The following is a 25,544-nucleotide window of genomic DNA, read 5'->3' on the forward strand; positions in this document are numbered from 1 at the left end:
GAGTAGAAACAAAAGAGATTTCACACTTCAGATTTTGCACAATACTTCCTTTATTATAAATAAAGCTGCATGAGAAGATCATTACAAATTCAACAGTGTCCTGCTATAAAAGCAGCGGTTCGAGTACAGCATTGTCAATCAAGGAAGACCTTAGTTTGGAGAGTTCTGGTGTTACTGTCCATCTCAGCCACATTGCCAAGACTGATCTTCATACTACAGTTTTGCTTCTGAGCTAACGTATTACACACACACCCCCAATCCTAAAAAAGAGACAAGTAATAAATAAAGCTATTTACTGTGTAGGATTCTATGAGAACTAACCCCTCAATGACCAGCAGCTAAGCTGTTACAGGTGGGTAAAGTCTTATTTCTTCACCACAGAGAAAACGTTGCAAAGGCTTTGCTTTAAAAATGTCTGATGAACAAGCACCAAATCCTGCTGCTTGAATACTAGATAAAGTTTTGGATCTCTTTCCTGAAATACATCTTTATACACACATAAGACCTGTATACAGAGCAATTCGGAGAGAAAGAAGCCATATTCTATGGTTGCCACATACCAAAGGGTGAACTACCAACAGCTCCCCTTAAAGATGTTCAGCTCCTGAACAACAATAACCTTAGACTATGACATTTCCTAAAGGCAAATGGCTCCTAAGGCTATGGTGTAGATCAGTGGCTGCTATCAAGCCACTGCTAATTCTATTGCTTTGACAGAGCCTATAATAAAATATTGAAACCACAAGTTGAGGGTGGAGGGAGTGGCTGGAAACCAGCAGAAGGCGATCAGAGTTCATCTGTTAAATTCACCTGGTTAGCAAATAGCAAGAACAGCACTGAGACACAAGGGGTCCAGGACAGGCAGTTTATCCATCCTTGGGATCCCTCATGGAGATAACAGGCATTACCAAAGAGATGTTGTGTGTTACTCATGTGTCATATGCTGCTTGGTTTTAAGAGAATATTATTCACTTCGAACTACAAAATCCCACTTCCACCCCCACCCTGTAAAGCTGCTTCCTTTGAATGCCCAGCCAGACTTCCATCAAGGCCGAACTAAACATGGGCAGCACTAAAATGTCATAGGACATTTTTAGTGGCTGACTGCTGATGGCGCTGAACTGTCTTATAAACCTTTTTTATTAAAAGTTAGTGTGGCCTTTTACTGATACGGCTAGTACTTGGTGGGCAAAGATTTAATACAGGAGAGACAGGGCAAGCCCAAGGAATGATGCTTCACATCGTGGCCTCCTTGTACCACTGCAGAGGTCTGATCCAGAGAAATGTTGTGTACCCACATCTCCTCAGACGGGACACATATATACCTCTGGTATACGGCTTACAAAGACCATCTCTGCCCCGAGGCTTATTGGAGCACATCTTATAACCACAGAGTGCTTCTCCCTCTGGATAGGTGTGAGTTGGCTCCCTCACAGCCTAAATGCACAGAAGACTTCTTAAAAGGTGCTCAGGGCAAAATGGGCATATTGCATGTAGGAAAATTAAGCCAAGTAATTTGTTTTCAGGGGAATCAAATCCATAAATTCCTTGGTTCAGCTCCAGCTTGGGTTCAACTAAACCCCATGGGAACACTTCAGGGTCAGTTTGGGCTTAAGAGAGAACAGGCAGAAAATGGGAACAAAAGATTCAATCCACTTAACAGTTTAGGTTCCATTTGAGTCTGAGCAGCAGTGCTCAAAGCTGTGTAAAGACGAGTTTAGGCATGTTTACAAGCCTGTAGGACTGGCATTACAAAGCTTTGTTCTGACATTTTAAGAGGGGAGTTAACTTACTCTGTTCAACAGCCTTTTCTTCTCATCCTCTCCCGTTCAACCTTATATAAAAGTTATTTTTCAACTCTGAATGTCATTTCCTGAGAGACCTGGGTCACAAATTTGTTTCTGTTCTTTGGACAGGCTAAATTTAGACTCCTGGCAGGAAATGGCAGAGAAGTTTTTATTTTTCTCTGGCTGGGCTGGGAACACATTTAGAAGCAACTCTGACCACAACTGCTTCAGCACGACCTGCCTGCCGGCAGCCCATGCAAAGCTGGATTTGCTACAGGCACTGTGCAGTAAACCTGGGCAGGTAAGAATGACAAATTGTTTGGGTTTGCAAATGACTTACACAGCTTCCAATGTAGCCTCCAGGTTCCAGTATTCATCCACCCTCCCTGTACCTCTACTTGTCACTACCTGCTTGCCATGTCCCCTAAGATTGTTCCTGCCCTCTTTCCTACTGAGGAAGGCTTGCTTGGTTGTGCTCACGAAAGCCAGGGGCTTACAGCACTCTTTAGCGTTAGCAATTAGTCCTGCCCTGTTGCTCTGGCAGCCCTGGCAGTCTCCCAGGCACTCATCATCAAGGGTGCTGAAGCAAAAACTGATGATCCAAGGTTCTTTCCTACTGGCATTACCTACCAGCCTTTTCTATCCCATTTTGCTTCCTACCCCTTACCTTCTGCTCAGAAATATTACTTAAACACCCTATAGCTGTGATGATAAAAGTCAAGGGGAGCAGCAATTTGAGCAAACAGCTAAAGAGCTCTGTGTCTGCACCTGAGCTTTCTTATAAACCAGGTGTGGAAATGGGAGTTGCAGCTTTCTCTGCTTTTGTGCATGAAGTGTCCATCACTGGTAGAGGGACAGTCAAGAGCAGAGATCAAGGAGGTGGTGAAATGTTTTCTACCAGGAAAAGGGAGGACAGGACATGTCTGGAGAGTTTGCTTATCAACAGGATGGATAATAAGCCTTGTGCTGTATGCTGTCCCTAGTAGTGATACAGGATTAAATCTCTCTGACGCATGTGACTGATAGAGAAGATTGATAAAAAGCTGCCTGTGGAGTCATGGTAATACCATCCCTGATGGGTCCCACCACCCAGAACAACTACCCTCTTGTAAAGAGAATTCAGAGAAGCCCTAGTGTAAAGCATTGCAGGATCTCCCAGTGTAAGAAAATGGCAGGAAGGGCCCCTTAGCATCGGAGGCCAGGCCTCTGGGACCAGCACAAAGGCCCTCAGATCATGCACAAAGGAGGGTGAGGAGCTACTGAGCCCTCTCCTCCAGCAAAACTACCTCTCTGGGGCTGGGCAGTCCACCGGTACAGCACTAACATGCTACCTTCTAAGGGAGTTCAGGCACCTCCATGTCTGCATTGGGTTTTTTTAGCATATGCCTTGAGATCCTCCCCTGGCTTAAAAGCCCACAGAAGCTGTTATTCTCCCATTGTGCTCCCAGCTCAGCAAATTACAGTCTGCTAGCAGCAGCTACTCAGAGCCTCATCAGAGCAGCAGTCTTTAAAATGATTGAGGAGACCCTGTATGGAAACAAACAGGTAGGTTTTGCCTGGATATCTGGGAGCAGAAGGGATACAACACAGACAACAAGGCAGCTGCAGAGACAGCACTGCCAAGCTCTACTACATGTGCATCTCTTTCATCCCCTCCTCCTAACTCAGAGCCATCCTGCTGGCCTTGGCCTCATTAAAACCATGCTGGGAGAGTCACGCTCTCATTTGGAGGGTGATTGTTCCCTCCTGCTACCAGACTGCTGGGATTGGCTTCATTACAGGATAATTTTGGAGAACTGCTTCTTTTATTAAAGCAAAACCTGTAGCAGTCCTTTCTTTCTTGGTTGTTCTCAGCCTTGCTGCCCCAAAGTAAGGAAAACAAATGAATATGCCAAAATGCCAGAACCCAGTAACAGTGTTTCTTTTATCTAAGGTAAAAAAGGTTCCTGTCCATTTACCCATGGAAAATGGCCAGGAATATAACCCATGCTACCATGAAGAAAATGGAAGACTTAGATGAAATCGTCTGGAGACACAGACCTTGCTGGCTGCTCTGCTACATCCAGGGAGAAGGAATGCGCAGGGATGCTTCTGAAGGACAGGACAAGCCATTTAAATTACTGCTGCAAGTCCTATCAAGAAGGCTTTTTTTATAACTACAGTTCCCTTTTGATTAAAGAGCTGCGGTTGATTTAAGGATCTCCATCCAGTCCAGATCTTGTGCATGACCCTCCTCCCCACGTCAGCACTGAGTCTTACAGTTGTGCTTCCCATCCGTTGCAGAGCTCCTGCTGTCTGCAAGCAGACAGACTCCTGCAATCGCAAGATCCTGTCTCTGATTTCTCCACCCTTTTCTTATCTCCCCCTTCCAAAGGAAATGAAGTATTTGGCCACCACCACCGTTTGCATTGCAGGCATCTGAATAAATTAGTCATATTTGTTGCTCACCACCACTGTAGCATGACTGAGACACAATAGAAAAATATATTCTTAGCTGCATAAAACCCAGCCAGCACACCAGTGGAGCCGAAACTTATTATTATACCATGTCTTCCAGTTTCTCCCTATCCTCCCCCCCTCCCCTCTCCCCTACTACAGGAACCATGGCCCGGGACTGGTTCAGCTGCGGACAAGAAGCTGTACTGGCAAAGTCAGTTGTCTTCAAGAGGCTTCGGAAAGCTGCCCTCTGGACTTGTGCTTAGAGGAACAAGTGTTCTCCTGCTGGCTTTGGTTAAAGGGATTCCTTATGGATCCCATTGGCATGTGCAAGGGGGATGTGCACTGTGTACTCATTTATCAGTGCAGACGTGTTCCTGAGCATCTCGTGGAACGTGTCCACTGTCTTCCTGTAAATGGCCCTGCGTAGCACAAAGGGACGGAAAAGGTTGAGAGGCTCAGCCCTCTGGAATATGATGGGGAAGCCCAGCTCTGCTGGTACCTTCCCATTGCCAATGAAGAAGTGATAGAGCTTCTTCTCATGCAAACATTTCTCCAGGAATTTCAGCATGTCCTGTAGACGGGCCTCCAACTTCTCTGGGGCCCAGTCCTGGCTGGGACGTGCCTGCAGAAGATGCAGCAATACCGTCTTCAGGTGGTAGTTGGTGAGCCCACTTGGACCTGTGAGGCTGCACTGCTTCCCATGGAGGAAGGAGAGGATCTGAAGGCAGCTGACATGGCAGGCATTAGCAGGCAGCGTTTTGGAGACCAGTTGGATGAACCTCCTCTCATACACTGCAAAGGTGAGAAACCAGTGAGTGCTGGAGGGAAGGTCTGCTGCCAGGCTGCTCCGAGGAAAATGAGAGATGAAGTAAACATCAGAGTTCTCGTACTGCACCACAGGGGTGAGGTTAAAGGCAATCGATTTCCCTGACTTAAATTTTATCTTCAGGGCTCCTGGGGAGTCCAGGAGGCTGAAGCAGAGGTCAAATTCATACTTGTGGGAAATTCTGTTCCAGGCCTTGGTGACTGCAATCTGGAACCACTTCATTACTTGGTCGGCATCCAGATACTGAGTATTTTTGAAGCACAGGAGGTCCTCCATCTCACTGCTGGGCCTGGTAGTATTGGCTTGGCTGTGGAGGAGGCACAGCATATCTTCCCCTAGTTTAGTCTTGTCACAGATGCAACCTGTCACATCCTCATTTGCCCTGCATACCTTGATAGTGCCATAACCTTGTTCATCTGGGGGAAAAGAGTTGCCAGAGCACCAGGTCTGGGACCGAAAACAGTATGGCTCAGGGGGGGCAAAAGGCACTATGAGATCACAGACAAAAGGTTTACGCACTCTCCAATTCTCGTACATGCTGCCCACACCCATGCAGTCCTCCACTTCCATGTCAGCATCCCGGTTACAAACACTCCTCAAGGCTTCCAGCAGGTCATCTGCAAAACCTTCCACCATCTCCCTCATCCTGGCCATGTCCCCAGTGGTACCCAGGATCCGCTTCTCATAGAAGCTGGCCAAGACGGCCTTGTCAGGGAAGGCCACACCTTTAAAGGCTTTCCCCAGGACAGCCATCTCATCCTCTTCTGCTCCAGTGTCCTGCCAAATCCCTTCCTGGAAATCCTGCCTCCAGAGCTCAATCAGCAGGAAGATGATCATGGAAAGGGCAGTCCACATATCCCATCTGACCTTTTCCTCTTTGCTTTCCTCCACTACCTCTGCAGCCTTTTCCAGAGACTTCTGTGTGGCTTCCTGGTCTGCAATTTCCTGCTCCAAGCGCAACTGCTCCAGCCGAAGGCTCTCCTCCCGCTCCTTCATCTTCTGGATGATTTCTTCCGTGTTCTCAGGGACAGTGCCATTCTCTCTAGGAAAGAGGAGCGGGTGGTTGACTATAGCTGTAATCACCACTAGGCACACCCGGAAGATTCCCACGGGCATGGCAGTTCCTTCCCTAGAAAAGAAAGAAAGGCAGAATGACCAATAATTCAGAATATATTCCCTCAAGAATTAAAACGAAAGGATGTCCCCACTTGAATAAAAGCTTTGGCACCCTTTCTAGCCCTGAAAAGAATCTGGAAGCTCCTAAGGGCATGCCTGTTTCTTCACAGTATCAACCAAGCTTCCCAAAGAGAGTTTATCAGTAGATAGCAAGAATGAAAGTGTCGTCTTATCAAATTAATTTTGAAGAACAGAATTGTGAAGGCACTTGCTGCTGTTGGGCACTGTGAGAGGGCATGTCCTTCCTCCCTCCTTCAACATTCCCCAGAACTGAAAGGGAAAGAAGCAGGCAGGGTGTAAAAAAGCAGGACTGGATGATACACAGAAATGATTACTTGTTCTGAGAGTTATTTACTTACTTACAGAAAACTACTCAGCAACTTAGCAACTTATTTACTTACTTATAGCAAGTTATAGTATTACTTATAGTATTTTTTAATATTGCTAAGAATCCTGCTTGCCCAGACTGTTCTGTGGAATTTTACCAAGGACTACTGTGTTCATAAAACAAAGCAGTTCACTGTGAAAATCTACCAAGAACTACAATGTTCAGCAAAATATTATGGTTTTGTCCTTGAGAAACAGGTGTGCTCTAACTAGTTGGAATCTCAGTAACGAGTAAAGATAGCCATATACGGATGGTAGAAGTTCTATTGGTTCTCTTAGATAAGATAGAAAGAATAAACTGGCTGAAAAACACTCTTGTTATTCAAGAAATTGGCCAAGACAACCTGTGCATACTCTGGGGAAAAAAACAAGGTGAGGAAGACTACGAGCCTTCCTCCCAAAGACGACCACCAGGAGGCAATGCACAGGTGCAGAGAGAACATAAACTGCTGACACCATTCTTTCTAAGTAGCCCAGCTCTACTCATGCATATGTATGTTTGTGTTATGTAATCCAATGAATATATGGATATCCACACTCTATGAGTTTTTGGTAAAATATGCGGTGGGTGTGCAAGCTTTGCGGAGAGATCCCCTTGCACCCCGGTGCCAGAGTAAACATACCTGCTTTATAACTCTATTCCAGTTGTAGAGTCTGTTTGCTGCAAATCATGGAGATGAACACTGCTTTCCCTCAATATAAGGCTAATGTTGCAGACATGGCAATGGCATAGGCAGGGACGTCCTGGCAGCCTTCCATGTTACGCATGTCTGGGGACCCACACAGCCAGCTTAGATCAGGGTAATCTCCACTGCCAGTGCTGGTACGTGCACCTGGGTGGGAACAAGCCTGCAGAGTTTTGTGCTTCTTTGTCCTATCTGAAAGATAGGAATCATGATCAGGCTGTGGCAAATCTTCCCAGTCCCCAGGATGCCCTAGGGTGCCTCATGACTGTGGTCCCTGGAAAAAGGGCAGAGACAGAACGACTGCCAAACCAGAAAGGTATTTCTAAAGGTTTTTTTTTAAACCCTGTGGTTTTAAAAGCATCTGGGTTGTTTATTTTTGGTGCTTACTCCGCTATTAATCTGTAGAAGATGTTAGTAAACACCACAGCTTTGATCTAAGCCATCTACCCAAAGCACCCCCTTAAAAGCTGTGCTTGCAGCCAGCTCGCTCCCATTTGAAGTGGCCTCAACACGGCTGCAAGACACATCCCAGGTCTCGGTGTCACAGTGCTTGCCACAGGCAGCCATGTGCCACCAACAGTCCCACATGTCATCCCTTGCACAGGCACGACTGAGACTGCTCTGGTATTCTGGAGTTGCTTTGTGTGGCTACTGGCTCTGCTGCTCAGACCTCACACTTAATAAAGCTTTCTGTGCCATGGGGCTCACGATGAAAGAATTTAATTTCCAGCTTTCTGCTACACAGTCCCATTGCTGGGGCCTCTGCCTGGCCCTGACAAGGCCTCCCAGATGTCTGGGCCAGAGGGTGCTCAGGCTAAAGCCTGGGCTATTTTGTTCCAGGTGGCATTTCTGTTTCTGGAGGGCTGGCATCGCTATCAAGATCCCAAGTGCCTGATCAGGGCAAGACAATCTGAAGTTGTCGTCCGCTGCTGAGACGTGAGGAGCTCACCATTTCATCTTTCTAGCAACATCACCCCTCAGTCCTCCACAGGGAGATCAGAAGGACAAGATGGACAAGCAGCAGTATTTCTTCTTTCAGATGGAACTATTTTAATGCTGCCCCTTTAATGCCTCAAAAGTGTGCTTGGTTTCTGTTACAGAAATAAAGCCTATCCATAAAATACCAAATCAATCAGAGAAGAAACAGTAATTTCATTCCTAGCAAACCAATTCATCCTGTTGTCGGAATGAGGCTGTTTGACAGAGAGCCAAGAGATGGTGAAGCACTGCGTGTGGACTGGAACTGAGGGCTGTAATTCCCACTCCCTGCAATAGCTCCTTCCTGGCCTGAAACTACCATATTCTGCTGTCCCAGTGTCTGGGCAAGGAGAACATCTCTAGCAATCTCATTTATGCCTCCACAGGGCACAGCACGCAATAAAGATAGATCCATCCCAGTGGGCCTTGTTATCATTACGGTGCAGTGAACTGCTGGCTTTCCATTACAGGAATCTAGATTTCCTCGATGTGAGCACTTACTGTACATGGGAACTCTATCCTTTGGCGTGCAATTATCTTTGCTTACAAGAGGGCTGGGACTGGAATAACAAGGAAAGGGAACAGGATTGAGATGCATTGTCCAAGCAGCAAGAAAATTCACACGGTGCTCAGGATAACGCTATGTGCCCCTCCCTGTGTAACATTTACTGACTACCTTTTATTAGATCACATATACATGCATAGATGAATGCCCTTATGCAGATACTGCTCTGGAGATGGTTAGTGGGCCTTTCTTGTCCTTTTTACATTTACATTAACTCTTTAATTCATTTAAATTAATTCATTCATTTAAAGCTGAATTAATGCCCAAAGCTGGCTGTTCCATTTATTCTGTGTGCTCCGTGCCTGGCCACATTTTGAAAATAAACTGGGGTCGCCCTGCATTGCAGAGGGCTTTATCAGTTTGCTAGGGCAGGGCAGGAAGCACTGGTGAGTTCCTTTCCTTAGTGCTACGCTCTTGCAGACCACGTGTGCTTTCCAGGCTTAAAAATAACATGGCCAGGAGCCAGGTGCCTCCTCTTGCAGTCTTGACCAGGATGACATTGCTGCTCTGGCCTGCTAGACCTCTGTCCCTATGGATGAAATGTTTTACTATTAGCAGATTACTTCTTAGATGCATAAGGCTGAAAGAAGTCAGCTTCCTTCAGATCTTCTTGTACCCTTCAAGACTCTCGTGCTCAGCTGCCCATGGGCACACCACTTCCAGAGGTTACCTGCCCTGAAGCTCTGCTAGCAGAAGGGGTTATGCCAGAGATCCCCAAATCCATCACTGGCTGGCTCACCTGGATTCATGCTGGGTCACACTGACAGTTTAGGCTACCCCAGCTGATTTTGCAGGAGTAGGTTAGGAAGCATGCACACAACCTCTTCCCCCAGCAAACTCTACAGGCCTCTAGAAGAGAGTCAAGATGAAAACTGGAAGTGACAGCATCTTCAGGTTGCATGAATTTGTAAGAAACATGTCTGTTTTCAGTGTGAACAGAGGAAGTGCTCCTGGCCAAGACTGCTCTTTTGCTCTTCACACCAGAAAATGATGCCAAGCATTAACTTCAGTTAAGGCTTAAGGTTAATGATGCTCCGTGACTAAAGTCAGCGGAACCTGGCCTTGACAGTAGCAAGGGTGGTATGGGCAGAGCGTTCCCACATCTCATCAGACACAGCTTTCTTGGCTAATACAGAAAGACTAAATAATACAGGTGAAACCAGTAGCACTGCCTGGTAGGGCAGTCCAGCCTTCCCCGTAATAAAGGCTGCTCTTTTCCCTTGCTTTTAACTTCAACCCAAGCAATTTAAGTCTGATAAAAATATTTATGCCTGCTCTGGCTGAGACAGCTTTTGTGTGGGGAAGAGGAAGAGTTCAAATGTTTCCAAGCTGGAGACTAAGAAAGAGAAAAAACTTTGTTTCATCTATGTATCAACTTTAGCAATATTTTGAGTATGGGGGAAAAAAAAAAAGTATTAATGAGTTTTTAAACAGTAAGTTCCCAAAGCAATCTTCCAACTTTTTCCAAATTCCTGACCTTGCCAGTTTTTCCCCACTCAAAGTGTAGATGATGTCCAGACTTGGTAACAGGCTTGCACTTACCTACCTCTTTGCAGACGTCCCAGGGCTCCAAAGACCTCCCTAGGGAGGGTGCAGTGGTGCCACCTCCCAAGCGGAGCCTGCCCTCGCCCTGCTCCCTGGGCCAGGGCGTTCCCAGGGTGAGACAGCAGAGACCCCACCTCTTGTGCTTTGTGAGCACAAAGTAGGGAAAGGAGTAATGAGACCAAGGAAAGCTGCTTGGGGAAGGGAGGACAGCTGGGGGCAAAGCGGTACGTTGAGCCCCACCGCCTTGACGCAAATCTCTGTCACTGCCCAGCATGTGATGCTGCTTGTTCAGACCTGCCTCTAGCACTAGAATTAGTTTCCTTCTAGGCTTTTCTGGGGCACTTTGTTAGTGACTAGGTGCTTCACCAGTTTTAAGGCTAATGACAGCTCTGAACAACCCTGGGAAGTGAGGGGGCAGACACCATCCCACTCTCCAACTAGGGAGCGAGGGCTCAGAGATAAAAGCAGCTGATTGCTCTGCTGCCCGATTAGAAACAACGATCAGCTGCATCCTGCAGCACTTGGTATGTTCAAAGGCTTTACCGAGAGCATCCACACCCTTCCAGCCTCAGCTCCCAGGCACGTTAGACCTCATCCTTCGAAGCCTGAAACAGCCTCCTCAGCTAGAGGATCCCGATTAGCCCCACAGCAGGATCTGAATGACGCAGGAAGCCCTACAAGTGGAGGGGAAAGATGACACTGCTATCATGCAGTTCATGTTGGTGCCATGAAGCTGCATGCAGAAGGCCAGCTCTCACACTAGCTGATCTGAAAGCCCTTTGCTGCATGTGCTAGTTTGAAAACAAACTAGTGGGAGACACCAAGTCAGAATAACAATTTAATAAGAAAACAAAAGAATATAAAGGCAGATAGCACTGGGTTAAACTAACAGAGTCAGGATACAACCTGACACCGTTAATCAGGGTGGTGGTAGCAGTCTGGTAGAATGGTGGCTGCAGTCCCCCCGAAGCAGTGATCCTGTAGAAAACAAAGATCTGTTCTTCCTCAGAAAAGTCCAGTGGTGGCTAAGTAGCTCCTGTCCTCTGGAAATCCAGTGGAAAAGAGAGCGTCTCTAGTAGTCAGAATCTCAGGTTATATCCAGGATGGAATGCTGGTTTTGTCCCTCCGGGTGGAGCATCTCACCATGGGATAATGACTCATGCTGCATGGCATTGATGGGCCATTAACAGAAAGATAGTCTGGAGGCAGGGGGAAGCAAGGAAACACTACCCTGATTTCAACAGCTCATGAGGATGGTAATAGAATACACTGCAACCCAGGACACTGCAGTAATGCTCCATTCACCTGCTGCCTGGACCATGATTACAGGTAGCATGTTCCAAGGAAAGGAAAGCATCACATGAAGCTCACAGGTAAGTAAACCCTTAGCACAGCCAGGCAGCAGCTTGCCTAAGGTCAAGCAATGGTTGGAGAGCAGCCTCTGCATGGGGACTTTGAGAGCTGGCTGAAATCCTTTGGCATACATGCCATAACAACCAAGGGGTGAGTATGCCCACAGAGGATTGCCTCAAAACTGCCATTAGAAAAGACCCTTCTTTGCCACATTTGGGCAGCACCAGCAGTGCCAAAGGCTAGAGAGGAAATTGGCTGCAGCTCCAAAAATGGTCCCTTAGGTAAGACCTGACTCGCCAGCCATGCTCAGACACTTGGCGTTGGAGCAAAGGCAGAGTTGCAGCTCTCACCAGCACAAATGTAGCCTTTTAGGCTGAAGAACTGGTGCTGAGCTCTGCAAACCAGCACTTGCTGTGCCTGCATCTCTGCAGTAACTGTGTCCACGTCACCTGAGCTTACAACCTGGGTCCCTCCACAAGTGGCCTTGAAAGAAAAATCATCTGCAAAGACTATTGCAAGACAATATAAAAATAGCCATCGTGCTGTTTCCTGACTGTAGTCAGCCCTGAAGATTAATAGTGCTTGCAGTGCACATTAGCACAAGCAGATTTGCTTACTGGTGTTTTATGTGGCATGGGGGCAGAGCTTGGTTCTAATTTCAGCTTCTGCCTTGAAGACCTCCTCCTCACCTGGGAGCATCACAGACTTCTTCTGGTGTTCATGTAGGCTGAGTTGGGACAGCCACTGCCCTGTGGCAAGGTGTGCTCTCTCCCTTCCCACCAGTCACCCTGTTACAGAGGATTTCCCTGCATGAGCAGCAAAGGCCTTTGCAAAGATGATGTTGCTCAAAGCCATAATGCCCCATCCCTTCCAGCTAAAATGTGCTCTATTTCTGATGTCTCCAAGCCTTCCTCACAACCTTTTTCACAGCAGCTTGAGAACCTTTTGCCTCCTACTTAGTCTAGCAAAGGAAAAGATTTAAATGGCAGCTTGCAACTTGCCTCTGTAGGCTGCTCATGTGCTCTGCCCTCCATCTTCTCTTAAGACACAGAAGAATACTTCCTTTTCATTAATGGCCCTTTTCTTTCCTCAAGAGTTCCTCATACAGATATATTTTTTTCCACCTTTTTATCCCCTTGAATTTTGAATCATGGGAAGCAAAGCATGCTCTGGCTGGTGTTCAGCAATAAACCAGATAGGAGTGAGCTGAAGCTTTGATTCTTAAATTAGAAAAACCCAAGCTGAGCCACTGAATGAGATTCACTAATGCACTGGAATACGCCAAGACATCATTTACGACATACTTGATTGCTTCCTGTGATTTGGCTGACACAAAAGGCACTGAATAGGTGGCTGCCACATTGTGTTTTGCTTTGGTTGGCTGCAAGAAAAGAGCCAATTTGAAGAGATGATAGAAACTACAGCTGGTTGGGAGCTTCACTGAAAGCTTCCAAGTTTCTGAAACCAGAACTTTCATGGGAACAAATATGATTTCTGAGACTCTCTTTGGGAAGGTCCTTGAGGTCTGGAAAGGACTCCACTGCCTGTTTTGACTGGAGAGATTAATAGCTCAGAACAGCCACTAATCTGCACTTGGGACTTTCTTACTGGGAAGATGTGAATCTCAAGCCCAGAGGTTTCACGCCCCAACCAGCCATACTGCCTCACGGCCGAGCTTTTGGGAGCTCCATGGTTCCTCTCCTTTCTGTAACAGAAATCATCCTGTTGAAGATGTCACACTGGTCTCTGCCATCAGTTGCTGGGAGTTTATTGTTCAAATTTTGCACTGAGAAGAATGAGAAATTTTTCAAGTTTTAATTTTATATGCATATATTCAAAAACAGAGCACATGTCTATGCCCTTATAGTCTGATAGCTTGGGATGACAGAAACTTCTGTTGAAGGCTCTCCTCCAGATTCAGGAGGCAGTAACAGTAATCTAAACTTTGGTCTCCTTCCCGGCCCCTGAGGTTACTGCCCTCATCACCTGGCTGCTTTCAAGTCAATGCTCTGCTCTCCAGGGTTGACCTGGACTTTCATAGGACTTGAGGAATTGGTTTTGGCAGGACTTCACTCAAATCGTTCTTGTTCTTTAGACCGTTTTTATTGAATAAATATTTTCTGGGGTGGGCAGGGGAGGAGTCCTGTTTTGGTGAAGAATTTCAGGTGAGTGGGGTTTCCTCCCAGGTCAGCACCACATCTGCTGGGGCCTGGGGGTTATCCAGGACCCCACTGTGATGGACACTGCCAGCTAAGCCAGCTCCTAAGAGACATCATGGTGAAGCACTGCATCTTAGAGCAGGAATTTCCACTTTCACCTGAGTCAGCAAGGTGGGGCTGTGGCATCAGGTGGGGCTGACAAGGTTCTGGATCCTCAGTGAGGGCTGGAAGGCCCTTATAGCCAAGGCGAACACTGAGTCTACGTACTGAAACACATCCCAAGGTGACTAAGAGTTCACTGCACCAGTCTATACTTCCCACCCCACTGTGTATTAGCACATGTGACCCTGCCCAGCTTTCACCCAGCACAGGCAGCAAGAGCCCAGATGCTCAGATGAGGATCCTCAGATGGTTTCTACCCTCCAGGATGAAGGCCTCACTGCTGCAGTGAGAACATGTCCCCAGACCTGTAGAGAGACATGAAGACCCCCCCCCACTTCCCACTCCACCATCAGCTGTGACAGCACCCAGCACAGCCCACCCAGAGATTATGCAGCATAGGGCAGCCAGGGGAGGCTCCTGCCCTCCCATCTCTTGAGCACACAGTCAGCTGCTGCACACACAGCCCAGCCAGGAAAATTAGAAGCCACAAAAACACAACACAGATCTGGAGTGGCACCAACTTGTGCTGTTCTTTGACCCCCTGTGAAGCTTGTGTGCAGGATGTTGGTGTGATGAGCTATCGATGGAGACAGAACAGTGCCAGCCACAGCAGCTATAACTCATCATCTGACTTGTCTTTTGAGAATTAGATTAGTGCTACAGACAAAGTACCACATTCAAGTTGCCAGCACAATTACAGTTGGTTCAATACAGACTGGTGGGATTGGGCTGTCTTTGGTTCTCTACCAAAGCCACCAGTGGAAAGGACCAAATGCACCAACGCATGACATGCAGAGGCCTGGATGTTGAGACTGGTACTGCAACCACGTTTAAAACTGGAACAAGCCAGCTGGCCTGCTCAGGACTCCAAAAGGCAGGTATGGCAGAGCAACCGCCTTCCAAAACATGTCTGGAAGCCCCACCCCAGATTAGCTGCTTGGCCACAGGACAGCAGTTGGACAAGGCCACTTGCCAGACAACTATTGTTTTGCCATTTGATTGAGAACATGTTAGCCTTTTGTAACATCTCTGGACATCCTGTCCTGAGCATGCAGCAGTGCCAAGGGGGTCAATCGCGCAGCCCACGTCGGACATCCTGCCCAACAGGTCTGCTATGGATTTTCGGAAGCAGTATTTTCCTCCCAGGGTCACCAGATCAGGTATTTCCAAGGAAATGCTGATGCTCATCCTGTGTACAGGACTAGGTAGCCCTCCCTTCCCACGGACAGGCAGATGCAGGGTGGATAAACATGTGAGGGGCACTGACATTGCTCTGGAGGCAGATGCTACCATTCAGTCCCAGGTCCAAGCGAGGAGTGATTTTGCCAGGGTCTCTCCAAGCAGAGGAGTGCTTCATTTGCCCTGGGAAGGACAGGGAGTCTCTCTCATGTCTTCCAGTCATTCACTACCTTTGCCATCAGGAAGCTTTTTCTCATGCCTCATTAACTCTCCTTTGCTGCAGTTTGAACCTCTAACTTTCCAGTGACCACTGTGGGCAAAAGTAGGACAGATTGTTTTCTTCTTGCAATATCACACAAGGAGTTCAGAGGTCTTCCCCTCCAGCGTCAGCTTTCACTGCACACAGATGCATTAGTAAGATGTTGCCATAAAATCCCATTACCTCCTTTCCACAAAGCTCAGACAGTACAAAAATTTTTTTCTGGCTCAAAAGCACTTACTTGCCTTCTAGGGCTCTTTTCCAAAACCCAAAGATTTTCAGTTTTATCAGCACGTGGGGGGTTTATCTAGGTATTTCTAAGTCACTATTTCTCCGTGCATACAGGTATCAAGCCACTAGCCAGAACAAGATTCTGGCTCACTCTTCTTACCCCAGAAAGCCAACAGCCACTGTCAAAGACAACTGTAATAACTATGAAATAAATGCAGAACCACATCATGCCCCCAAAGCACTCACTATTTACTCACTGTAAGACAGGACCCAAGAATGGGTGACCATGGAGACCAGGAGACAAAGCTAACAGTGGGAGGAGTGTTAATCAGCATTCTGCCCATTGTCTGAATGTGGTTTTTTGCTTTTTGCAAGCCAGCTCAGCTCTTGTCAGCAAACAGCACACGGACAGTCCATATAGTGCCTCAGGTTCCCCCTGCTACGGCCGAGAAGGAGTTTTACAAATTGGAACATAGTGCTGGCTGCAAGGGAGGCAGGAGGGGAAAGGTAGGAAGTGTGCATGTGGCTCCCACCCACGTACTGAGCTGTTGTGGTAGGATCTGGGCCAGAAACAGCTCTTTTAAGCCAAATAAATTTTGTCTGTTAACTGTGAGGAAAACAACTGGAGTAAACCAAACATCTATGGGGTTTTTGTTTTTAGGATGAGAAAAGACACACACCAAGAATAAAAAAAAAAAAAAAAAAGGTTGGCTTACCAACCTCACCAGCTCCCTCTTCAAACCCAATGTGATGGGAGCCCAGGCTGGTCCCTTGCACAATCTTTCATCAGCACAGATGGACACAAACCCCCTGCTGCTTTATCAAAAGCCTGATAGTGCCAGCCAAAATGTATGGAGCAATGTCACCACAGATGCTCTCTGGCCTCCACATGGTGCTGATGCTGGGAGCCGCTCTGGCTGTCATCCTGTCAGGCACATGACCTCCCCTTGAACATGCAGGCAGCCACAGCTCATTGATCCGGTCTGGCAGTCACCCCAGAGAAAGGTGGTGAGAATACAAAAAGAGTTCAATTGCCAAGAAGTTTGTTTAAATCTGCCCTCCTTTTCCCCACTTAATTCTCAACAAGGTGGTGAAAAATCACACCAGCATTGTTAAATCAGGCAGTGGTTACTCTGACTCTCCTCATCCTAAGATAAGCATATGCTTTACATGGCTACACATCCAACTTAACTGTCTATTGTACATCCATTGAAACGAATGCTTTGGTATCAAAAGGGTTGGTAGAAACAGTATTAGAAAGTTGATTTCCCAGCAGGGATACACCACTCCATCACATCTAAGAAGAGCACATGGGGCTATTAGCAAAGCTCAGCCGTGACTTGCAGAATGATTATGTTTTACATGTGAAACTGTGAAGTTCCGTTTCAGTCACATAACAAGGAGCACTTACATATTACAGACAGTGGAAAGCACAGTAGTTGCCAGACACTTCCAGAGATGCTGAACAAAAACAGCAAAAAGAAATTGTCATTGCAGGCTGGGAATTTGGCTGATCTGAGATCTTCTATTCCATCATAGTTTTGATTCAGTGACAGTCACACTCCTGTATCAGGAGACCTGCAGGCCCAACTATTTGCTTAAACAGGACTCCAAAACACTGGATAGCATTGGAGGTTTGTGTGATACCAGACTATTGTTTTGCTAACTAGTTACAGCTGTTTGTATTCTAACAACTGGCGAGGAAGAGTATTTAAAAAGCTGACTGTTGCAGCCAAAATGTCACCACAGAAATGAAAAGCAATGCTTTATTCCATTGCCTGAAATCCTAGCTTTTTTATAAAACACAGTATCGTTCCTTAAATAAAGTAAAAAAAACCCAGACTGTGAAAGCCCCTGCAGGGGTGGGTAGAGGGTGTGGAAAGAGGAGAGAGCAAGAAAGAGCACTTTTACTGCAATGTCCCATTTTCCTTGGCTCTCACTCGGATGACTCCCTGATCTATGCAGAGGCACTTGCATTGCACACCAGCATCTGAAGGAAGAATCAGGCCCTCTTACTTCATTACCTGGTGGCTCTAGAAAAGGAGAAACACCACAAATGTTCTGGGAAGCAGTAAGCCCAGTCCTGGCTCGCTAGTCATAAACCTAAAAACTGCCAAGACACAGGCATGCACACAAATATGTTGGCTGCAGAGTACTGCTGGCTAACCCAGCTTTTCAAAATCAGTTTGAATAAATAAAAATCAGATGAAAAAAGCAAAGCCATACAAGAAAACAAACTGCCCCCTTCCGTACAATATTTCCATGAAGCTCATACTTTCAGCACCCATGGCCACCAACTCAGAGCCATTTTCACCCAAGGGAGTGGCTCAGAGACCAGTCTATTGCCACATACACCCATATTTAATAATTTTCATGTGCTCTTTGCTCGGTGCTGCTTACAAAAGAAAACATCTTTAAGCTTCCTCTTTCCCTGAAGAGTTTGTAAACTGAATGCTGGGAAGAAAAACTCTGAAAAGACTCAATGGGATAAGAGCAATGTGACATGCACTGCTGTAGTGAAAGTACCAAACGCACACATAAAGGCTGTGAAGCCACGTGGTTTTCATTTGGGATGTGTGGGGTGAACACATAGCTTGCTTTCTTTGTAACCTAAGCACAACAAAGGAAGGCTTTGTTTGAAAGCCAAGGGACAGCCTCTCCGCACACTTAAAGGCTAAGTTACAACGTAATGGGAACTGTGAGTCATAGCTGTGGGGCCCCTGCTCTCAGACACAAAAATCCCCTCTGCTGCAGCAGGCAAGGAGCTTAGCTTAGCAATGAGCAAAGACAGCTTCCAGCTCCACATGGGAGACTGAAAGCATCCAGGATGAGCAGCAAATACAAAGCTGAGCTGAAAGCACGTGTTGTGAAGGACTTAAGATGCAAACACATCCCTTCCAGTTGACATTTCTTCCTGTAACTCCTTCAATGCTTGAGATCATAACCCTGCACTCATTCCAAGAGCATGAAGCAGCTATGGCTCAACAGGGAGGTGGGATGGATGTCAGCCAAGCACTCTCAGACTGTCTGTCTTTTGACTTTAGCTGCAGAAGAGTGTGGCCACGATAGTGAGCATAGCCAGCTCACTAGGTAGGACCACAGTAGAGCTCTGTGTCCTTAAGTCATTTAGTGTGGCAGATAATTTACGTCAGTGTGTGTTACAGTAGGGGAGAGTCAGCTGATGGATTCCAGCTACCCAAAATACAGACACTCATCTTATCCTTGCCCACACTAGCCTGGAAGGAAAAGGTAAGGGTCTTCAATTCGATGGGTTCACTGAATTGAATAGGTCTTCAATCATGAATGGGTTGCAATCTGCAGTGCAGTAGTGGCTGTGCTGCAGAAAATCCAAGTGTTTTCTCTCACATTTCCAACAGTCCCAAGGTATCTGTTTGCTAAATCTCCAGAGGCCTTTAGAAATCAACCTCTCATCTGAAAATAGTGTCAGTCAGGTACCTGAACATCCAGGAGGTAACAGTTTAGGATCTAAGCGTTTTGTGGGCAGGTATACACACAAGCACAAGCCCCTCTGGGAAGCACTACACCGTGAACATCAAGTGTCACATTTTAAGCTTGAGAACGCTCCTTAGCTCCATCTCTGGTATATATTAACATTCCACAAGAGCTTAAAAAATAGGGGAAAAAAAAGAGGTCTGAAAATGCTATATAGTCTCCACAGCTCTGTCTACACACATGGCATACACTGCGCCTTGATGGTTTCTGGCAAATCTTTGTCTACTTCATCCTGAAAATCTTCCAGCAAATCTCCATCTCTGCCTCCCAAAGCAGTCTAGACTACTGCCTAACTGTTTCTACCTGTAGGAAAGTCTCCTTATCACTGTATGCACTTTCTCCAAAATAAGCTGTAAACCCTGATGGGATTCTGGCAGATGCAGGCACCATCTTGTCTTACGGAGCCACTTCCCTCCCTGCAGGCAGCATGGGAACCGTTTGCTCCCACTCCTCATCAGGTGCTCCTCAAGCATCACCAAATCCTCTGCAATTTGGAAGAACTGAAACCAAGGCACTCTGAGACTGTTTTTACATTATTTTCATTTGCATTTGGCCACAAACTATCTTTTCAACTGACAGCGCCCACCATCCCTTGAGGCAACCCAGAGAAAGATGCAGTTGGTTACACACGAGGTTCAGCTGCCACCTTGTAGCTAATGTCACTTTTCTACTCGGGTGCAAGACCCTTTGCTACGTGTTCTTCCCCTGGTTTCAAAAGAGAAGGAACAGTACAGTTTCCTTGCCAGACAACTGAAATAACCATATGAATCTGAGACTGTGCCTAACAGGGCTTACATTTTGCAACCATTGGCCTCAATGACTCTCATCCTTGCCAACACCACGCTTGGTTTTTCCAACCCACATGCATGGCAGTGGGGTGCATCAGATGTTTTCCCTATAAATGCTGAAAAAGCATCTCTGCTTTAAGGCAAATATCACTGATATAAATATTGTGCTAGATCAGCCAGAAAAACCTGCCTCTGGAAGAAGGATAATAATTAAAGACGGTGGGGGGAAAGGAAAAAGAGAAAGAGGTTAATTTAGGATGGCAATAGGCCAGCTCTCACAGCTTTGACTGGGGCTGGCTGGCAGAGCATGCCAGGGAATACTGTGAGCTGATCTTTGCTAGAGCAGAGCAGCTGTTTGAACTGACTGGGATGGGAAGAAGGGGACAGACACCACCCAACAGAGACACAGATCCAGAACAAGTAAGAAAAAAAAAATAAAATCATATGGAGTACATGAAGTAACAGGTACTCAGAGCTGTAGTGGGACATTGTGGCAGCCAGGATTGCTGCTCTGGCAGCTCCCTCTGCCATCAGCTTCAGTTCTTCCCTTCCCACTACTGCTACCCACAGAGCCTCCTGTCGCACGTTCACAGAGCGGCACTGCCAGACGTCCGGGTTTCACCCAGCAGTTCTGCTTTCAGTGGGTTTTGCAGGGGGTTTAATACAAATATGAAAACTCTACATATTGCTCTAAATAAAACCCACAATATCCGGCTGCCTCTGCTGTCACACCTGATCATCAGAAGGTTCCTGATCATCAGGAGGTTGTCCAGGTACTTCCAAGCCTTTGCTCTTCCTCTAACACCTGGAAGAGGGGGGATCTAGTGCTTTCCCAGTCTGGGTAAGGTACCTCTGGCAAGTTCTCCTGCACAGCAGTAAATGAAGCAGTAGCTGGTGTCAGCAAAGCTTGGACCTCTTGGTTCCCTTCTGCCATCACTCTCTGACTAGACTCCAACTGTACTAAGCAGTCAGACAAAAACAATTTTATACTGAATGCCAAGAGAGACTTTTAACACTGATATTCTAAACTGAAGCCATTTCCAAATGAAATCTTCATAGTATTGCTACTTGCACTTTGCAAGCGTTGACTGACCCTTGCTGCTGGGAACATTTACTAAAATATGAGCCATACCACTTTCCTTCTGGCATTTCTGCTGCAAGGTTCAAGATCTTCTAGTGAGAGCCCGTCAAGAAGCTTTTATAAATCACACCAAATCTAGAAGGAAGAAGGACCTCCAGAGCACTTACCTGCTACACGACTTTGCAGGTGCTCATTAAATTTCACATTACTGCTATCACGGTGATGCAGAGAAGACTATATTCAGTCACCCACCACTGAAGCACAGCCAGGAAGTCTGTAAAACACAAAGAGAATGAATGAGGAAGTTCAGGTAGAAGATGCAGTTATCCAAATTAGGGATTGATTAAAAGAAAGATTAACTCACCCCCTTACCTAATAAAATGATCATAAAAGCCCAAAAGACCAGAAATAATCAGCTTTGAGGTGATCAGGGAAGAGTTAAAATGCTGTTTCTCCCATAGAAAAACGTGCAACTCGCACCGCAGGTCTGTCAGTAACAAAGACATACCAGCAAGTGAGGACTTCCCTCCTCTGACTCCATCCTCACCCACCAGCCCTCTCCTTTTAAAACGGATTAGGGTCAAATTAGCAGCTACATAGGTGCAAGGGCTGGGACAGTTTTGTCTCGGATTGGTTTGTCTCAGAAAAGGCATCTAGCTGCTGTAAGCAGCTTGCAAGGTAGAAATACTTGCTTGGGGAGCTGGGTTTACAGAGCTACTGTGAGAAACAGAAAACACAGGAGAAAAGGCAGGAAGTAAATCTATGAGCATACAGGAAGATGTGAAACACAGAACCGCAAAAGATAAACTAACATATTTTAGGAGAGAGAAGTTAAGAAATTTTAGACGAAACAGGAAACAAAGCAAAATCCTCCAACCAGAAGGATGAGAGGACAAGCCTGACAAGGTAGCTGCAGACAGACAAGGGAGATGTTACTCAGCTGCACACAAATGGGCTGGGAAGCAGGAATCAACGGCCTTCATTAGCAGCCACTATCACCACTTCAAACCCTCCAACTGTCTTGATCCAAAGCCTGATAAAATCATGAAAACTGTGGGCTGAGCTGGGTCCTTTAAGGGCTCAGTATGAGGTTGATGTGTCCTTACTCTCCCCAACCTCTTCACTTCAGCAGCTGTTGGAGAGGCAATGGCTCAACTCTGCCTCCTCCCACGTACCTGCTTTGCCCAGACCGTGTGTACAGCTTCACTTCTCCATTTCCATCTTCAACCGAGACGCCAAATTAAGCAAATGGGCTCTGACCTCAGTGCCTTGAAGCCTGCAGGGCTGCTTGTGCCTCCACTCAACCAGCACCATGACACTACCAGCAGCAGCAGATTTCCAAGCAGAGGAGCAAGACAGCCCAGCAGCAAAAGGGCTGGATCTACACTGTAATTTCCCAGTGGATGTTTGTTAGCCCTCAGAGCTGCAATGCCTGGTCTCAAGGTGGCTCAGGGCCAGTTTACAGCAGGTGCTTCTGCTTGGAGGAAAGGAGATATGAAGTGCCATATGGGAACTGCTGCTATGGGACTTACATGCTCTCACTTATTAAAATAATTTTTAAATCTCAAGAGAGATTTTAAGTCAGGGTCTCCCTTTACTATATGTATATAGATGTTGGAGAGACCTTGACTTAACCTTAGGGGATGGTCTAAGGTCATGGAAGGTCCCTCTCAGCAGTGGATGTGTCTGCAGTGCATCCTCACATGCTAGGTCAAACCTCCTCTCTTGCTCCCTTGGAGGCAGCCCGAGCAACACAGCACAGCATTTGTTATGGGTCTGTCCTATACGAGAGCCTCTCTCCACACCAGAAGTCAAACTCACCCCTGCTCCAGTTAAGGTCAGCAGCTAGTCTGGCCTTCAGGTCATGGCAGTAAAACGTGTCTTCTTTGCTGAAGTGCTGGTCAAGGTCGGCTCAGCCAACTTTGCACGGCCCACGTGTGCATGGAAATCAAAATAAGCTAAAAAAAGAGCCCTGTTGCAGCTGTACCCCTGGGCCAGGTCCCGACCCCTCAAACTGCTTGAAGCTTGGCTACCCATCTCCCTTCCTATCGCCCACACTGAGAGGTGAACAAGCAGGTGGTTTTGCTTACACAGCTGAGCCCACATCCCTGCAAAACCTGGAATTCATGGTTGGGCACACTATGATGCTGCCCAGCGCACACCCTGGCCATGCTCCCTCCTTCCCTCCAGCCTCAAAACCAGAGTCTCTACCTCTCTCCACCACTTAGCAATTACATGTGCTGATGGAAATACACTGCCTGGCAGTAAACCTGCTTTTTCCCCAGTATAAATGGATTATAATAACACTTGGGAGAGAAAGAGCTGGCCCACCCAACAGCCCATTTTAAAGGGGATCTGAGTGAACAACCCAGGAGCTTTTTTCCCAGCTCCTGTCTCCATTGCACCATTGCTACGGATTACAGTTGCAATTCTGTGGAGCAGAGTGTGCAGAACAGGACAGCACAGGACATGAGGGAGATTTGTGCAGTCTCTTCATGGAGTTCATACACTTTATCAGTGCTCCCTAGAACAACCACTTCTGAATGTTCACCTTGTTGATAGAGGCTGAATTTAGCTTAAATTTTGCCAGGGCAGCTGTTTTAGAGGGATGCAGATGTGTCAGTAGAAAACAATACAACTGGAAAAATAAACCACCCCTTCTGCTGTGTACACATTGTGCTCACAGAACTAATCTCGGGGAAAGAAAAAAAAAAAAAGCACATCACAATACAACCCACTAAGTGTGTTTCCTGATATTGCACTATTGCATTATTCGCAGGCAAGCTCCAAGATACTGAAACAATGGTCAGCAAGTAGACAGTCGCAAAAGCCAGCCTAAAATTGTCCTTTTGAAAACTATACAGTTTTTGCTTATAAAAACAAATTCGGAAATTAGATCAGCTCGTGGAACACCAGTGTTAGGTTTCTGCGGGTCAGATTCCCTCCCTGTTACTCATTGCCACGTAAGGAGGATCACAAGCACTGGAATCCTTCTGAGACTACCGTGCAGCAGAGGCACACAGGAGCCTTTATTGCCATGGAGAGAGCCAACAAAAAACAAAAGGGGAGCAGGACATGCAGCTTCGGTGGCCCTAGTCATCAAATGGCCTGAAGCAATCACTCAGGAAAACCAAATCCCCCAGTCCCTGACCAGGGCTATTTACTCTGACTTGCAAAAAAAAAAAAAAAAAAAAAAAAAAGATAAAGCTCTTCATATATTGTAATGCCCCAAGCAACAGAAAGAGGAAGACAGTTAGGTGGGGAGGGGCTGCTGCCTGAGCTCTTGATAAACAGGTACAACGTCTTGTGTACAGGTTCTTTTCTTCCTTGTAGATGCCACTGGTGAAAACACAGATCACTCTGTTCTACACGCTCCACAGTCATGCAAAGAAGTGTCATCTACCAGCTGAAAGCCAAGAAATCCTCAGGGATGATCGAAGTACTGACATTGGCTCTCTGACCTTTGGCAAATCACCTTGCTCCACATCTGTGACAATCACACATAATACGCACATTTCCCACGTGGAAGCAGTATGAAGCTTCTACTGTGCTGAAAACAGGGAAGCTTTAAGTTTCCATTCCAAATTTCCATGCTTTGCTTTTCCTTATGGACTGAAGGAATCCCTTTCATGCATATTAAGGAAAAACCGGTTTTAGAAGCAGATGCCTACGAAGACAGAATCACTTTAGTCAGAGCTGCAGAAGAGCATTATCATCATCACCAAACCGAACTCAAAAACCTCACAAAACAAGCCATACTACACTACAGCTGCTCTGCTGTTCAAGTGCTGCTTGCCTGGCAGCTCCAGTCCTTGTCTGGCAGCTCACGCCAAACACTCACGCCTGAAGGAGATGTGCTGGCTATGGTTTAGGCCTACAGCGCTCATTAAAAGCATGTTAATAGTAATGCTTGCTTAAGACACTGCTGGTGCTCATCTTGCCTGACCACATAACACACACCAATAGCAACACATCCTGTTTTCCTGAAGGATATTAATATGGCAGTTCCCAAGAGAACTGCTTCAGTGGGAGACTGCCAAGTTGAAGATGCAAAGTCCGCTAAGGCTCTGGTCCTGCGTGTCAGTTTTACAGCCCATGACTTCCAGCATCCCAGCCCTGACTCACTCTGATTTGAGCTAAAAATACCTACTGGCCATCTTCTAAGAGATGCTTACACACATGAACGGCAGGTCTACAAAAAACGCCGCGCCTTCTCTCGGTACTCAGTATCCTGCATCTCAGAAAAAAGGCAAAGAAATTTGTAACAACCTAAGCCCCAGCCGGTAATACTGAACACGCGGCCCGCGTTCTGCCCGGCCTGTGCGCGCCCGGGGTCTCCACCGGCCGCAGGACCCCGCGGGCTGGTGTCACCACCAAGAGGTGGCCGCGGGGTCTCTGTTCAGCCCGACCGGCCCCGCACGGGTTCCCCG

The 25,544-nt window shown here is 46.7% G+C and overlaps 1 protein-coding gene across 1 annotated transcript; it reads right to left on the reverse strand.

Moving 5' to 3' along the window:
• Positions 1 to 36: 36 nt before the first annotated feature.
• On the reverse strand, positions 37 to 21,385 carry ITPRIP (inositol 1,4,5-trisphosphate receptor interacting protein). Its single transcript, XM_026851565.1, has 2 exons — positions 21,282 to 21,385; positions 37 to 6,181 (listed from the first exon to the last, which is right to left on the reverse strand). The coding sequence occupies exon 2, from the start codon at positions 6,166 to 6,168 to the stop codon at positions 4,519 to 4,521; it is 1,650 nt and encodes a 549-aa protein (XP_026707366.1). The 5' UTR covers positions 6,169 to 6,181; positions 21,282 to 21,385; the 3' UTR covers positions 37 to 4,518.
• Positions 21,386 to 25,544: the final 4,159 nt, after the last annotated feature.

Source organism: Athene cunicularia (assembly GCF_003259725.1).
Source record: "Athene cunicularia isolate RWA chromosome 6 unlocalized genomic scaffold, athCun1 chr6_part1, whole genome shotgun sequence".
NCBI classification, from domain to species: Eukaryota; Metazoa; Chordata; class Aves; order Strigiformes; family Strigidae; genus Athene; species Athene cunicularia.